General features: G+C 38.0%; 2 protein-coding genes across 4 annotated transcripts in view; one reads left to right on the forward strand and one right to left on the reverse strand.

Annotated features, from left to right (window-relative positions):
• The window catches only part of dlk2 (delta-like 2 homolog), a 528,840-nt gene that overhangs the window by 159,044 nt on the left and 351,672 nt on the right, over positions 1–18,124 (reverse strand). The window lies entirely within an intron of this gene.
• tjap1 (tight junction associated protein 1 (peripheral)) overlaps positions 1–18,124 on the forward strand; it is a 121,768-nt gene that overhangs the window by 79,076 nt on the left and 24,568 nt on the right. For all 3 annotated transcript variants that reach the window (XM_079634635.1, XM_079634636.1, XM_079634637.1), the window contains 2 exons: positions 7,220–7,381; positions 17,670–17,736. In XM_079634635.1, coding sequence (XP_079490761.1) covers positions 7,220–7,381; positions 17,670–17,736 — 229 coding nt within the window. The remainder of the gene's footprint in view (positions 1–7,219; positions 7,382–17,669; positions 17,737–18,124) is intronic.

An 18,124-nucleotide genomic window follows, 5' to 3' on the forward strand; every position in this document is an offset into this window, starting at 1 on the left:
CTGAACGTGCCAACCAATCGGTCAAATGTCAAACAAAGGACCTTTATGGGAGAAACTGTTCATTATTGTACATTCACTGTACAGGACCACCCATGACTCGGGCTTGTAAAGTGTGTGTGTTTGAGTCTTGCGGTCAGACTGAGGCGAACTGCCCTGATTGGTCGAGCTTGTCTAAACTCCTATCCTTCACCAGTTTAATAATGACTATTAGTTATCTCAGGCTTTAGCTGGTCCTGATAAGATTCTTCATTTAGTTTTAAGCATTTGATAGAATTGCTATGAGAACAGGTTTAATTGTAAGAGTTGATGCTGTGATGATCTCTGTGGCTTATTGACACTCTGTTTCCATAAAATGTCTGCCAATTAATTTGATAGAAGATGCTGTCAGATTACTAATAATCTACAGCTTGCATGAATAGAGATAAATTAAATTATATCATGATTTTTTTTTTTCATTATTTATCTTATAAATGTCTTAATAGGTTCTTTATACATGATATCTTGATATAGAGGCAGGCAATAGTTCACTGATATGGATCGATGGATATTGTGACGTTTTTGTTACCGGAAGAAAACTCCAGACCACAGATACAAAGAATAACTTTGTGCTTTGTAACATTGCAGACCCTATTCATGCTCAAACCGCAACATTACACACTAAAGAAAGATGAACATGTAAAAAAGCATTTTTAACAATTAATATAGGACGGTGAAAAAACATACACCGTATTCCCCTATACACATACATAACAATAAACACAAAATGAGAAGTAACACATGATGTTTGTGTGGGGATGAGACGGCAGAAGTGTGACTGCTGGTACACAACAGATGTGTTCTGCTTCACCGCAGCTACACACACACACACACGCACTGCTCCTAATCCCACATTCACACACACACACCTGCATGACTAAACCTTAACTCGCTCTCAGTAGGCTCAACATTTAGCCTAATGCTGCACCACAGAGAGCCTTTTAATCATCCGGCTCAGGGTTGTTCAGTGTTTTGCACACACTCTTTGCATTAGGTTTGGGAAACATGATTCAGTCAGCTTCGTCTAGCCACATTTCAACACCTTCAGATTGCTTAAGTGTTGTGGGTGTGTTTTTCTGTGGAGTAATTGGCAGGTGTCAGGAGTCTTGGCTGAGGCATCATCGTGTGTTTGACACCTGCTCGCTGTACATTGGATGTAGGATGTGAAAGCTCGTATAGCTGAGATCCTCTAGTCCTGTGACCGAGTCTGTGGGCATCTACTTAGTTTTGCACTTTTTCTTTCTAAGGCCCCGTTTACAGCTGGTATGAAGATGTGTTTTGGTCGATCGGATCACGAGGAGACGAGGGAGACACATTCCCGTTTACACCTGCTGTTTTAATCCGACTCTTTTGTCCACTTTCAACCACTTCTCTCCTGATTTATTCGAGGGGAGGGACTATAGGCGTGTAAATCTATAGGCTTTTTCAAATCTTTTGATCTAATGGATGAAATAAGCTTGCGCAATTTACATATGAATTCAAAAGGAAACAATGGAAAAACATACAAGCATCAGCTTTAGTTTCGGCTCTGACAGCCGAAGACCAGCCGAGCGCTGTGAGTGTGTGTTAGAAATTAGGAATGGTGAGAGGACATTGTGCCTGGTAAAACATTTTTTGTCTTCAAACCAAATTGGGTCTCCGGACGATAGTTTAAATCCCGTCTGGCTAGCGTACTTCCCATAATGTTTACGCAGAGAAGACGGTCTTTTGTGGCTGTTTGATCACATGAGCGTTTACACTACGAAAGCAATCCGGTCGAATGTGTTTTCTACCTCTGGAAGTGGTTAAAAGTGGACAAGCTCAAAACGTTTTAGACCCGTTTACATCTGTATTTAGCGTCGTCCACTTGTGATCCGATCGACTAAATTGCGTCTTAAAACCAGGTGTAAACAGGGCCTTAGTCAACAAAGCTTTATTGGCATGACTGTAAAGAATGAACAAGAATAATAGAGTATTCAAGTACTTAATATACACAGTCCACACCTGCCATTGGTCAGAGAATTTAGAACATTTATCAGGCATAAATATGATTTACAGGCAATGAAACAGTTTTTTGTATTATTTTTGTTAAAATTACATATTTAAAATATACTTAAGATATATAAACACCTTTATATATATACATACTACATGTATATGGAATATTCCTTATATTAAGCCATCAAAAAAAAAAAATATATATATATATAATACATGTATAATATATGACTACATGTATAAGGAATATTCCATGTACATGTAGTCACATGCGTGTAAAATAATATAAACAAGATGCATCATAAAATCAGATAAAAACATAAAAGGGTTTTAAAGTATCGACATATATTAAAATAACAACAACCATGATAGAATAGATTATAAAATCAGGCATCATATCAACCTCAATTTTGCTAACATTTTTATATCCGTACATCCCTAATAAGTACACTAACATTTAAAATTTCGGGTAAGTAGTATTTATTTAACTTTTTTAAAGAAATTTACTTTTTTCAGCAAGGAAACATTAAACTCATCAAAAGCAACTATACATTGTAACATTGTTAATAGAAGAAAAATCTATTTCAAATAAATGCAGCTCTTTTGAACTTTCTATTCATCTAAGAAAATCCAGAATTTCCACAAAGATATTAAGCAACATTTCAACACTGATGATATGAAATTGAGCATCAAATCAGCATATTGGAATGATTTTTGAAGGATCATATGACACTGAAGACTGGAGAAATTCAACTTTTTACAATTTAAAATACTGTTTATATAAAAATAAATTTGTGTGTATAGAATGCCTGATTTGATCATCTATTCTATTATGGTTGTTATTATTTCAATATATGTCGATACTTTAAAACCCTTTTATGTTATTATCTGATTTTATGATGTATCTTGATTATATTATTTAACACTGTGTGACTGTGTGTGTATATACATACACACATATACACACACATTACATCTCACCCCAAACTTTTCAACGGTAGTGTATATCAATTAAAGAATATTTAAAGTTAACAATATTTTAAGATTGTAAAATCGACAGTAATGGTGTATATAGTCTGGACTGTAGGCTCAAAAGTGAAGTCATATAAGTAGGGCTGGAAATTACAGCTGCTATTTTGAACCAATACGGAAAAAAACAGCTAAACAATGACAAGCATTGTTTAATTATTTATCTGTCTCATATAAAATGAATCCGATTCCATTAAAGTTGTTGTTCATGTATAAAATCTCCTTGTCCAACAGAAAATGATTTCTCATTGGAAACCATGATGTAGCTTGAGAGTTCAGATCGCCTGATTGTGTAAAACGTGGACTTCTATGGAAGAGGAAAACTTCAGGGATTATCCTTCAACACTTAAGTGAAATTATTTATTAAACAACACAAGTTAAAAATAAAATGCCACCGTGAACGAGGTTGCGTGGTGCTGAGATCCACAAAGCACCATAAAATTGTTATAAAAAATCACCCATAGGAATCATGCATGATGCGAACGCTTCTGACACATGCTTCACTAGTGCCTTCTGGCATCATTGATGTCAAACCTGGTGAAATGCCCTAACACACATTTATGACTCTAAATATGAACACGAATGAGATGCTCATGGTGTGTGAGAGACAGAGACGGCCTCTCCTTAATGCATATTCAAATGATAGTTGCATCCAAAACATCATTACATGTGAGCTGTAAAATGACAGATATCTGTTAACCCTTAAAGACCTATGCAGCCGCCGGCGGCTAAAAATAACTATTGTTCTTAAATGTTTAATAACTTTTGAACCGCTAATTCAATCTGTATGCTTTAAAAAGTCTCGTAAAGAGGAGATTCGCGGCTTTTATGTGGATTATCGTGTTAATCGCGTTTGGACATTCAGAGGCTCCGTAGGGAATGTGATTGCGTCATCAGGTTTTGATCAGCATTGACTCGTCATAGAAACTCATGCGGTTTGTTACTGTCTATGTTTGTTTCTCTGAGCCAAACAGGAATGATTGTTGATGCTTAGTCCCATCCTCATGCCCAGATTGGTATATATATATATATATATTAGGGCTGTCAAACGATTAAAATATTTAATCAGGGTTCTCAAGTTTTATCAAAAGCTTGGAGTGAGATCACATGCGGTTAGGGGAGGAGCCCTAATGGAGCCCCGCCCCCACCCCTCAATTTTACCCATTGTTCATAATTAACCAGCACAAATAGAAATTTTAACAATTGGTAAATCTGATAAATGACAGAGCAATTAATCACATCAAATATACTCTTTAATGTTATATTCAAAATTACAAATATACAAAGATGACAAAAATATAACAAATTGCTCCAAACTGTTTGGAAAAAAACAAATATTTTTGCATTGTGTGTGTGTGTGTGTGTGTGTGTGTGTGTGTGTGTACGTACAAGAGTACACACTCCAGCTTATTTTGACAGGATATAAAATATTAACCAGAGCACTCTGCTTTAATACATGTAGCCTTGGCTTAATGTAACCAGAAAGACTATTAATACAGTATAATATACAATTTAAAATAAAATGAAGAAATACATTCGCTCCTTCCTTAACATTTCCCTTAGTTTCAGATAACGTAAGGTAGCCAAACTGAGCCAAAGCTTCTGGCCAGGTTGCAAAGTAGTTGTAGAGCTTTTGACTGCAAAAATAATAATGTATATGGGCTATATATTAAATGTTCTAGGCTAAAAATGTTACACAAGCTTTCTTCCAACTTACCTTCTCCATCACGTGTGTTCGTGCGATGTTGTTGGTTACCTAGTAACGAACGTACGGTAGCCGAGAATGTTCCGTCAACTTCCGTGTGTTCGCGACTTCGCGCATCCATGTTGCCTAGTAACGAACGCAATCTGGCCGAAATACGTGCGGGCGGCAGGAAACTTCACTTTGTGTGTCTGCGCCTTGTATACAACGTTATATATAAAGTTTACAGGACAACTTGGTTGGCATTGCTTTTTCAGCGTGAGAAATACACGGTGTGGCGTGTGAGCGTGTGAACTGGTTGAATTGCGTGTGTCTCACGGCCAATGCGTGAGACTTGAGAACCCTGATTTAATCACGATTAATCGTCATAGTTTATTGTCATAGATAACTCGCGATTAATCGCACATTTTTACATTTCTAAATGTCTCTTGATTTCTTTTTGTCCCATTATTTTTTTTTTCTCATTTTAATGCTCTCAACATGGAATAGTGGACCGGCTTGCTTTGTGCAAATGTTTTTTTTATTGAAAACAACATACTGTGTTCAATTTCACACTAACATTCTCCCTTGGAGCAAATAATCTCTCACACAATGTAACGCTGTCAATCAATAAAAGGGTGAAAGAAATACTGACGAGGTGACGTTACTGATATTGACGAGTGGGCGTAGAAACGCATCAGCTGTGTGTGTGCTTGACCATCAAGTGGTATTTAGCCTGGACGTGCTGCGATGATAGCTCAGTTCACAACGGCACAACACACAGATCACTTTGGTCTTGTCAATTGAACCATTTGGCAACTTTTTAAAAGTAAACTTTCCATTCAGAATCTTATTGGCATCCATTTCGGCGTCTCGCGCTCATCATTCATCCACTCAAAACGTAACGTTAAAGCGGGTCGCATACCGGACGAGAAGCGCAGCGCCTCGTATTTAAAATTCTAACACATTATTCTCTATGAGTGCACACACACCGGCGGCCCCATTCAGCGTTTTTATTGTTGGCCATAGACTGAAAGTGCACGTCCGATGTGCGATACGAGTTGTCCTAGACGCGGCTCGGCGCTGCGCTTCTCGTCCACTCTTTGGCCGGTTCGCAAGACCAAACAAGTGTGTGCGGCGCCTGTTGTTTTGTTTCTGGTCTAGCTAGATCCGGTGTGGTGTTGTAGTTTTAATAACGTTACTAGTTGTTGCAAAAGCATGTGAAAAAAAACTACAAAGTTTGCTAGCTGTTAATCTCGCAATAAAATAATAGACGCCGTTAAAATGGGTTTGCGTTAAAGCAGCGCTCAGTAAGATCGGGATTTCTTTGTTGTATCCTCGCGTTTTGCTCGGAGGTTTCTCTCTAGAGCTCCCCCCGCAGCTTCGGAATAGATATTTGACAACAACTGTTAAAAACTCGCTGGCTACTCTCAGACACTAGAGGCTTAGTAGATCAACGACATCAAAGCAGATGGGAAACTCTTTGCAACGTCGTCTTCATTCGGGTTCCAACAGCGTGAGGGAGCGCAATAATGACAGCATTATAGCAGATTTATTTTTGCAGTAAAGCAATTCTTTACCTCGCGAGACTTGGGATCACACGATACTTCCAGACGAAAGTTGCCAACTTTAATCCCAAAGTTGCAAACGCTGTTTTTCCGCTCACGGGCACCAGGGGGGTGCGAAAACACCACCATTCAACCCAAAATAAGTCATATAACCATTCCAGTGACTCCGAAGTTGATCAGTTAAGGTAAAAAAGTTACTTAGTTCACCTTTAACACCGTTAATAACGCGTTTAACGGACAGCCCTAATATATATATGTCACTTTTGCTTCAGTGTTCTATTACAATGTTTTCTATTTATTTTACTTCCTGAACTTTTTTGGACACATCTACATTGTCAGTAAATTGAAAAACACACCAGCTTTTCACTGAAAATCGCCTATAATAATGTAGTAATAAATGGCTATAACTTGCTTAGGGATTGTTACATGTAGTCAAAATTTCATCTGGATATCTAGAATATCCAAGTAAAACTTTCTAAAGGAAAAAATCCAAACTTCAGGAACATTTCTTTGAGTTGAGTTGAGTAAAAAAAAATCACTAAAAATGTGCTACCGTTTTACTTAAATCTGGTAAATTCATCCTTTACAAGACAAAATGAATGTAAAATTGGGAATTTAAATGAGCTAGATGGAAACTTCAGGTTCTCTTGTTTAAAATGATATATGGCACTTGATGCTGACTGCTATGATGGGTTAGAAAAACAATCAGGAATGTGCACACAAATGCTTTCCCAGGCATGGCAAGGCGATGTGGATGATGAAGAGTCGTCAGTATGGATGTTAAAGGACTTTTACGCTAGTGTAGTGAAATGAGACATTGAAATGCTTGAGGATGCTGTAGAGTGGTGTGAACTCCACCTGACTAACGGTTTCTCATGTCAATGGCTCGCTTTGTTCATGTCTGTCATTGCTCTGGCTTATTCCTCAGGCTCCTGCAGCAGCAGAATGAAGACATCCGCCGCCGGCTGTCCCAGACCACTCATAAGATGGAGGCCATGGAGACGGAGTTCGAAACCAGTCGACATTACATGCAGGCCGAGTTGGGTCGAACCAGAGACGACCTGGAGAAAATGAGAGACAAGTTCAGAAGGTTAGTCGTGCGGTGTACTCACACTTGTTTGTCACTGTTTTTATTTTATTTTATTTTTTAAAGAAATTAATACTTTTATGCAGTAAGAATGCATTCAGTTTGAATTGAAAGTCACAGTATAGACTTACAACAAACTTTTTATATTGTATTCATCACAGAATCCTGATAAAGAACATCAGGTTCCACAAACATTAAGCACAACTGCTTTCAATAATGATAATGATAATCATAAATGTTTCTTGAGCAGCAAAGTAGCATATTAAAATTATTTCACATGAAGGATCATGTGAGACTGAAGACTGGCGTAATGATGCTGAAAATTCAGCTTTGCGTTACATGAATACATAACTTTTTTAAATATATTCAAATAAAACAAACTGTTAATTGTACTACATTTCACAATATTACTATTTTTACAGTATTTTTAAGCAAACAAATGCAGCCTTGGTATGAACATAGGAAACTTATTTTGAATGGTGGGGAATTATTCAAAAAAATTATTTTTATTTTTTTATAATGTATAACTGTCTAATGTTACTGAATGAAATGTGGACCCAGGACGAGCTTTAGGACGGTGAAGCTTTGGGGTGTTGATGGACTCAATCTACTCCATCTGTGTTTTGATCATTGTTCTGAATCCGATCCATGTAGTCTTTGGGCCCTATCTTGCACCCAGCGCAAATGACTTTGTACACCGACGCTTGTGTCATTCCTATTTTGCACCCGCGCACAGCGGACTTTTCCCTCCACAGACGCACGCCGGTAAATTAGGGAATGAACTTGCGGTTCAGTGAAAAGAGGAGGCGTGTTCTGGCGCAAACGTGATATTTAGCAGTTTTAGAAAACAATTCCGCCAATGACCAGGAGAAACCCAGTCTAAAGACCGGGCGTCGCGCGTTTAGTCACATGCAATTTTAAGGGCGCATGTTTGGCCATTATGTAGCGTGTGAACAACGCCATACACTTTGATTCTCTAATATAAACAGACGCAGCAGTTTTCATTTTTGCAAATCATACATTATTACAAGGAAAAATATTAGCACACGAGGGAAATCATTGTTGTGTCCGTGAAGATATGAAAAAAAAGGCATAAATCTAGCTTACACATTTACCCAAATTATTATACGCCTGTTTAACCGAAGGGTTTCTCCCATCCTCATACAATGTCACTTCTCTGTGTTTTACGGCGCTGGCGAGAACGTCGGTCTCCTCGGCTGTGAACCGCTCCTGATTCGATTAAGTGTGCAGCCCTACTTTTGATTTATTCATCCAACATTTGCAAAATTCTGTGACACATTCCACGTTATATTGTACATTACATTTGTATTCCGTCCATGTTTTCGGCATCATGGAAATATTAGGTCCCTAACATTTTTTTTTTACTGACTGCAAAATGACAACAGTCTTCCATTTATGAATCATCCATGTTCAGGAAAGAGGTGGATAAAATATCTCTCTTTCTGAAGTTGCAGGCGTAGATGAGGGAGAGAGATGAGACGAGACATGCAATGGACTGCAATCCATTTTTAATGATTATGATCAAAGCAGCCAAATTAATGAACTCTTTGTAGTTGTATGAAGCTGGCAGGCATCACTTGAATCCACTGACCGGCGGCTGTAGAGTTACAGGACCCCTGCAGGGTCACTACAAAGAGCAGCAGGTTTGGCAATGCAAAGCATGCTGGTCAGGGAGGACGAGTGGACTGCAAACTTACCTAGATGTTAACCACATAAAGAACATCTGGAGAACCTCCTTTGTTGTCATGTGGGATTTCGAAGGGCAACACCGTTCCCGCCTCGCACAAGGCGAATCACAATGGGTTTTTTTTTTTGTTCCAATTCCACATAATGACTCAATTAACAATTCTTTCAGGACTTTTTCTCACATTTCAGACAGCAAGTTCACAACTCGTATAATACATGAATATTATTAACGGAGCCAAACAGCATGAAAGTCATTTGGTGCAACATTTTCTAGAAACTGTTCCTAATTCAACTCTACTCAACTCTTGGTTATTCTATCTGAATATACAGCAGTGTAATTGTGAATTGTTTTATTTGTTTAAGTGGTTACCAGATTATTTTTTTTGGAATGTGGTTTGAGTTATTGCTACAATGTTAATTAAATTGGCTCAACAAATGTTGCTCTGTTGTACCGTTAACAAAACACATTGTGCCTGACAGCGTAGTCTTACAGAAAATAAAAAAAAGGTTTTACAGGCAACCAAACAGCTCTATTGTCTGACGGATGCCTTGAGTTTTTGCTGGCTAATTAAGGACTGCATTTGAGACCCGTAAGTGACTGTAATGTGTTACTTTCATTACAGGTAAAGGAGAACAGTGCCTGATTTTAATGAGCACAAGCTCGCTGTCCGGCTGTTTTGCAGTATTTGTGTGAGGATTCAGTGCCACTGTATTGGCCAGTTCATCTCTGTTACTGTGTAACTGTTTTAATTGGCAAGACTGTGGCTTCTGACATGCAGACCGGCTGATTTCTGTGTGAACAATGGTCAAATATAGTACAAAACACTAGATTTTGAAGGATGATTATGAAGACAAACTTTTTTTCTTTGGAATAGTGTGCACTAATTATGGGCAAGAACATATTTACATTTTTTAAGGCCTGTTCACACTAACATGAATGTTCAGCATTTCGCTACTTATGAAAAAATTGTTTGCTTCTCAGGATCTTGAAAAATATCTATATTCGACACCACTTTCGATACTATGGGAAAAACTGCCATAGATACCGCCATACAGATAATCTGTTATTATCTCATAATTGTTTGAGAATTTGGGTAATTTTGTTGCAATAGTTTATGCACAGCACTGGGAGACTTAATTTGAATCATTGAACTACATTTACACAAAAAAGACAAGTAAACAGTCATTAATAAAATAAGAACAAATAAATTGCAAACAATATCACAAATGAATACAATAGAATGAAGAGACAAGTGAAATAAACATGGCTTTAAGTTTTTCATATAGGGTCTAATAGTATATTCAGGTAAGAAAGTAATCAAATGTAAAATAAAACTGGATAGTTTTCATTGTAAAAAATTAAATGCATATTAATGCTCTCAATTAAAGTTACAAATGTTATTCAGTCAAGAGCAGCAAGTGATTTTCTCTGTCTTCTGCAGCAGGTTTATTAGGCTGCTGTCACTTTAAGAGCTTATTTTATTCAATATACTGTTACACAACCAGTGTTGGGTAAGTTACTTAAAAAAAGTAATTAGTTATAGTTACTAGTTACTTCTCACAAAAAGTAACTGAGTTAGTAACTGAGTTATATCATTACAAAAGTAACTAATTACCAGAGAAAGTAACTACAGTATTGCGTTACTTAGAGAATTTTTTTTTAAAATAAGCTATGTGAAATAGGTTGGATACCCCCAATATTAAATATGTTAAATGAATGAAATGGTCACTAAATAGAACAAATTATTATTATAAAACATTGTACACTTAATCTACGCTAGTTTTAATGTTGCTGTCGGACAATGTGAGAAACATTAAATATTAAAATATTATCATTTCTATAGTGAAACAACAAAACACAATAGATGGTTTAGAACTTTTAATATTTCACGACTGGCCAAAAAAAAAAAAAAAAGCTTCTTAAGAAATGTACCAAAAATAAATAAATAGTAGTAAAAAATATACATACACATACTCTCTTTGTAGTGCAAATTAACATGATAAAACCATTACAACTGGTAGACATAGGCTAGCCTTAAGTATTTTCTTCCTCACAAAAGTAAACAATTGAACTAAAATATATTCTCAATATAACAAATATAAAATATGTTCTCAATATAACACTGAACAATGTAAAAACATAAATAATAATAGAATAGAATATTGTGGGGTTTGTTTTTTATAACCTACAGAGAACGTCATCATCAGAGGTTATTTAAGCTAAATTCTAGTCGTGTTTGCCGCACGTCTTCACAACTGGTCAATCAAAGATGTTTTCTGGGAACGTTCCCTGCAGGTTATTTTATATTATAACCATGTAAACTAATTAAAACGTTGCAGATGAAAAACTATATTATTCGGTCTCTCTCGCGCGCTGACGACGTTCCTCGCTTTTGTCTAGTCCGGCGCCTCGAAACACGCACACACACACACCAGAGAAAAAGTTTGTAGTTCCTATAGCGGAGAGAGAGAGCCCGATCGGACGAAAACCGCTTCAGTGAACTCAATTATAGTAACGGCACATTTTTTGTCAGTAGCGGTAACTGCGTTGTAATGGAGGAAACAGTAATTAGTTAGATTACTCGTTACTGAAAAATATAACGCCGTTAGTAACGCCGTTTATTTATAGCGCCGTTATTCCCAACACTGTACACAACATGCATTTTCTCGTAACTTTTTTACGCACAATAAGAAAAGGTTAATATGGTACGCATGAGCTGTTTGAGAACGCTACTTAAATATATCAGTAATGCACGCGCTTTTGGTGTGAACGGGCAACTTATGGGAATGACTAAAATGATGCGCAATACAAGCACTATTCAACCGTAGCGAATGAGATGAGTGAGTGCAAGGAGGCGGGTGTGTGTCAATTCGCCCTCAGAGAGAAGAGAAAGTGAGAACGCACATCGGTGTATCGATACTGCAATATGGGAGTATTAGAACAGTTTCAGATATTTCAGTATCAATATATTGAAATATCAATATTTTGGCAACACTAGTCCTTAATAATGCTTGAAATTTATAATAGTTTGGCTCATAGCTTTTGCTGTGTTATCAAAATTAGAATAAAAAAATTGTGAAATGTCACTGATATCTAAAATGTTGGTGTCATAACCTTATTTATTTAAACGCAAGGTTACTACTATACATGAGTCAAAAAAAAAAAAAAAAAGCTGTTTTATTTTAATCATTTATTACGTTTTGGTGGTGATGCCACCAAACAACAAGGTATGCAACTAAGTCAAGTCACCTTCATTTATATAGCGCTTTTAACAATATAGATTGTTTCAAAGCAGCTTTACAGTGATAAAGTAAAGTGAAGGTGCGTGCACACTACAAGCGACAAAGCGACACGTTACCATTCATTTCAATGGGGAGCGGGCGTTTTCCGGCGACACGCGCGATCGCGGCCGTTGGCGACCTGATGGGGCGTGTCTGGCGACGCGACAAAGTTGAGATGTGTTTAACTTTATGCAAATGAAGAGCGACTTTCGGGAGCGACAACCAATAGGAGTGAAGTCAGTGGAGCACGCGTGATCATCCGTCACTCTCTGACAGAGGCAAGTTGAACGAGAAGCTAATTTTAGCAGTCAGAAACTGTGCTATAAGTTGTGATATATCTCCGTGTGCATACAGTGGTATTCACAGCACTGACTCAGAGCCTGATTGGTTTCGTGGACCCAATATAGACCGGTATTTGCCAGTTTGCTGCAGTTAAATAGCCGCGATGGCAAAAAGCACTCACAGTTTCTCGTTCATCTTTAATATTATGCATGTTATGTACTGATTCCATTTATATTTAGAATTTTCCTTCCAAAATGTTTGTTTGTAGTGGCAAGAAAACGGATTTATTGTCTACAACATGGAGAAACATCCGTGAATGTCACTCACAAACATTACTAGGCAACCAGTAGCGGGAACGCCCACTAGCAACCGCACCGCCAGCCACTGGCGACCTGCAGCGACAAAGTCGCTTGTAGTGTGCACGCACCTTAACAGAGATTGTTTTGGCTTTACAGCAGCTCTAGAATAGTTATTTTCCAGCTAAAGTTAGTTTTGATTGATTCACTTCCCTTGCAAAGATCAATAGTTATTAACTTAGTTAATAAAACACCGTTCTAACAGAAAACCCTTAATGCGATCCGGCCGCTCATTTGCTCGAAAACAGTGCCTGGTGGCTCAACAACGCAGGTGCAGGCGTAAAAAAAAGTTACCATCTCCGCGCAAACTTCAAAAACGTGAATCTGTGAAAACGCAGATGGCGTTTTACGTGTTTAGTCTATATGCACGTTTGAATATATATGTGCGCAGGCGTGTAGTCTTTCTCTACAAATTGACCTCAACAAATTATTGTCGTCGTGTCCAGGCACAGGTCCTTCATCAGATCTGGATACTGCGGCAAAACAGAGAGACTAATATTAGCGTAGACGCCATTCGCCATGTGTCTGGTTCCCAGACAATGTTAGGAAGACTGTTCCAAAGTTTTGGTGCTAAATAGGAAAATGATCTACCGCCAGCAGTCGATTTTGATATTCTAGGTATTATCAACTGGCGGGAATTTTGAGATCGCAGTAGACGTGAAGGACTATAATGCGTTAAGAGCTCGCTCAAGTACTGTTGAGCTAAACCATTTAGTGATTTGTAAGTAATCAGCATTATTTTTAAATGTATACAATGTTTAATAGGGAGACAATGCAGTGTTGACAGAACCAGGCTGATAATATGGTCATACTTCCTGGTTCTGGTAAGAACTCTAGCTACTGTGTATTGGACCAGCTGTAGTTTGTTTATTATGCGTGCAGGGCAACCACCCAGTAGAGCATTACAATAATCTAGCCTTGATATCATTAACGCTTGAACTTATTGTTCCGCATTTATCAATGAGAGCATATGACGTAATTTAGATATATTTTTAAGATGGAAGAATGCGGTTTTACAGATACTAGAAACGTTGTTGCTTTCAATTGAAAGATTGGTATCAAAGAGCACACCCAGGTTCCTACCCTACAAAGCACGTCTGGCACATTAGTCCACTTTAGACATTCTACTACAGTAACTATGAGTAAGTTAGCAACGATATCAGTCATTAACCAAATTATTAGTCGAAAAGTGACACAGACTCGCACTAAACGTCACTTCGCACCTTGTTCGGACACCTTGTTATCAGTTCAGTTTAAGAACAGCAGGTCTGAGTGCAGATTCTGATTATTTAATCTTATATCGGCCTGATATGCCCCTGATGGTCTGAGTGCAGTGCTTTGTGATTGAGTCGGTGTGTAATTTGGCTGCAATCATGCCACTTTATCTCCAATCAGGATGCATCTCCGGCTTATATGCTTTCAGACGGCAGAGAGATTGAATTACCCAGCATTCCTTCCATCAAAAAAGTGCGGTGCTCACATTTGCTGCTCCATTTCCTCGCCTGCCACATCCGAACCCTGCATGCCAGCTCTCCGCAGATAATAGCCTAATTGGATCGTAATTGGTTCGTGATTCTGCAGCGTGGGCGTTTGAATGCGATCTCTGATCTAACGCTGTAACATTGTCACATGCGCTGTGGCGATTTGCACCTGGTGCTGGGTGCTCTGAGAGCTACTGTTATATAGATGTTTGTTTGTTTACTCAGTTACCCATTTATTTTGTGTTTTTTACCAAATTTATTTAGCTTCCCCTCCTCTGTGATTCAGAGCGGTCATCAAGCAACCGTAATTGCGCACATTTTGCATTTCATCAGCACCGGCCGTCTGCAGCTAGAGTTTATGACTGCGCTCAGGGCAAATCACCACAGCTTGCTAAAAATGAATTGATTACTTTCTAATTGTTATGAAGCGAGACAGTGAAAGTCCCCTATGATCTGCCAGGCAGTGAAGCTGTATTGATCCATAAGAGGGAAAGAGTGATTGAGACCTTGGTTTCCGCTGTAAACTGAAAGGCAGAGCTTGGAGAAAATGTGGCATGCAGGCCAGATGACCTTTTGTAAGCATAAATTTTGTGTTTGAATTGATGTTTCCTACAAAGAGTTTTATGAACAGAAGCCTTTGAGCCTTGTGCCAAGTCTCAGTGTTGATTCAATGAAGATATACTATCAAAAGGTATCGACATCACCCCATGTAGCCCACCGCTCATTTCTTGGAGCTTTGGTCTTTAATACCCCTCAACCTTTGAAAAAAATAGTGTAAATGGTTCATATAAAACTTTCTCTCTTCCTTAAAGCACAAAACATAAGTTTATGGAGGATATCCTGGCTGCTCTTCTCCATAGAATGAAAAGGGTTGGGTCTGCCGAGCTTCAAATTGATGAAAAAAAAAAGAGTAGTAGCATAACATCAGAATGTCTAATCATTTCAGTTATATGGAAAAGAGCGGTCAGGAGAGTAGAAACACCCACTTTGGGTTAAATATCCCATTTAGTTTTCACATAAACGTGGACATCTCTACTATATAGTATCCAAAAAGTACAATGTGAAATGAGTAGTATGAAAAAAATGCTCTGATGTTGTATTTATTTCACTAAGAATTGAACGATGAACACTTTTGGACAAATTTGGGCACAGTGAACAGTTTCTGCTTTTTGCTTAAAGCTACACTGTGTATTTTTTTTAAGTTGATTCTTAGCAAAAAACATTTTGTTCTTTCAAAATTATATGTGCTCATTAATGTATAATTACTTCTACCAACTAAGTATTCTCGTAAGCGTAGAATCTGCCATTTTTAATACATACAGGTGAGCTACTCGAATGGCGGAAGCCATGTTGCGCCTCCATCTTGAAAATACATTAGCCAAAGAGGGACATACCTGGGAATTCAAGCTTCGCCTTTCGTGTTTTTACACTCAGTGACACCATGACGAATGCGAGGGGAGATTACTCGCGACTGCCGGCAGATTTGAAATAATACGGCCACCATAGGAGTCAAACGGCCTCGGAATGGGAGGGGCTAGAAAGTAATATTCAGTTGGTAGTCATATACAATTTCACCGCTAGATGGGAGTAATTCATACACAGTGTAGCTTTAAGCATCTTTAAAGTTGAGATGAAACCGAAGTAGTGACATTTCTTTTCTTTTGTATTGTGACATACATCCAAGTGTGATGGATTTTTGAAAAAGAAAAAAGTCCAACCCCTTTTTTTTTTTTTTTTTTATCCATTGGTTGTTGAAGTTGATTTGATTTTGAGTGTGGAATGTGGCTGTTGCACTCAAAAATGAATGCAAGCTTGCAGTCAATTGTAATAAAGGGGCCGGGTTTAAGCGGCATATATCACCAGAGAGAAGAGTTTCACCGGAAGGTCGAGCTGTGACATTTTCATTAAGCATTTTATGTTTGGACAAAAAAAAAAGTCAGATGACGAATACAGTGAGACACAAGCGATTCATGCTACAATCCAGAAGGGCGCGCGGTAATTGTTTGCTAACAGCCGCAATAGAAAAAAGAGCAGAAGAAGAAGAGATGATCTGTGACCAACCAACCCAAAACAAGCGTTCAGATGACACACAAGACCTTGCTAGTGGCCTATACGCAGAGTTTCAATTCATTTTTGTGACGCGCTCAATAAGCTTCACGGAAAGGAAACCAGGACGGCAGAAAGTACAGTATCCTGTTTGTTTTCTTTATTTTACAAAAGCACAATGTTTTGTTTTGGTCACACTTCAGTTTAGGATCCAATTCTCACTATTAACTAGTTGTTTATTAGCATTCCTTATTCTGCATGATCATTTTCTACATCCATGAATCCTACCTTACTATCAATAGTCGTAGTTAATAGTTAGTGTACACAAATAAAAATAGACCCTTTACAATTTCTTATAATTACTCTAATCTGTATAACAGTATTGTCAGTTGTGTCTGCTGTTATAAAGAGACAGTCATTTGGCATTGTGCTGATTTGTGTTGTGGAAGTCCACTCGTATCAAACCGTGACCCCAAAACCGAGGTACATACTGAACCGTGACTTCTGTGTAACGTTACACCCCTAATATATATGCACATTCATAAGTGTGTGAGGTAAAACAAACAAACATTTTTGGCATTCGTTCTATACCAGATACTGTTGTATATGGGTTGGAAGTACTGAAATAAAAAAAATAACGCCTTGTCTTTTTATTTGCAATATATTTCATGCAACACAAAATCTGTCACTTTTTGGTTCAAAACACTTGCGCAGAGAATAAGCTTAATGGCTTTTTTGTGATGAAAATGTCTTTTAAGTGCTTCTCCTTTTCCTCTTCTGACCACTTGAGGATTTGATGACTTCAACATCAGACACACTCTCTGACAACTCTGTGGTGAAATATGAGGTCTTATTATTGCAATAACTTGTGAATGTGTTCTTCGGCTTGCCTTCACCTTCAGCTGAGGCGAGCTCTAGTGTACATCAGAGAGATGTAACGTTATCTCATATGTGAAGGGACATGCGGTAACGTTTCCCAGCACGGCAGAGAAAACCTGTACAGTTTCCTGTGACCTTTGATGTCAATACCCACATATCCATATCAATCCCACACCATACCAGGATATATCATATAACATCAGAATATAGCTTTATACCCTGACAGTGACACACACTTGTTTTGTGTTCCCCTTACAGACTGCAGAACAGCTACACGGCGTCTCAGAGAGCAAATCAAGACCTGGAGGAGAAACTTCACGCCCTGGTAACCTTTACACTCCACTTCACTTTCGCTTTCCAAAGCCCTTTATCTTAAACACTGATGTGTTTAATTGCCATTTAATTGTTTCGAGTGCCCTAATGACGCCACGCTCAGTCAGTTTGTCACAAGTATTATGAACCATAATTGAGGAACCTTTTACTTTGCTTCATTCTCCAGGGATTAACAAACTAGTAACAGTATTCCTCATGCCACTCATGCATGCTGGAAGTTCATTTTCCACTGGGAAAATTGTTGTTGGAAAACAAGCATCAGTGATTGTGTTGCTTCGATTCGCTCTCGAGATAAAAACACCATCATTCTTGCATTGTGATTTAAATTGTTGCAGTCCTGTATGGGATAAATATAGTATCAAAATGATTAACACGTGCAA

Source organism: Phoxinus phoxinus, assembly GCF_949152265.1.
Source record: "Phoxinus phoxinus genome assembly, chromosome: 14".
NCBI lineage: Eukaryota > Metazoa > Chordata > Actinopteri > Cypriniformes > Leuciscidae > Phoxinus > Phoxinus phoxinus.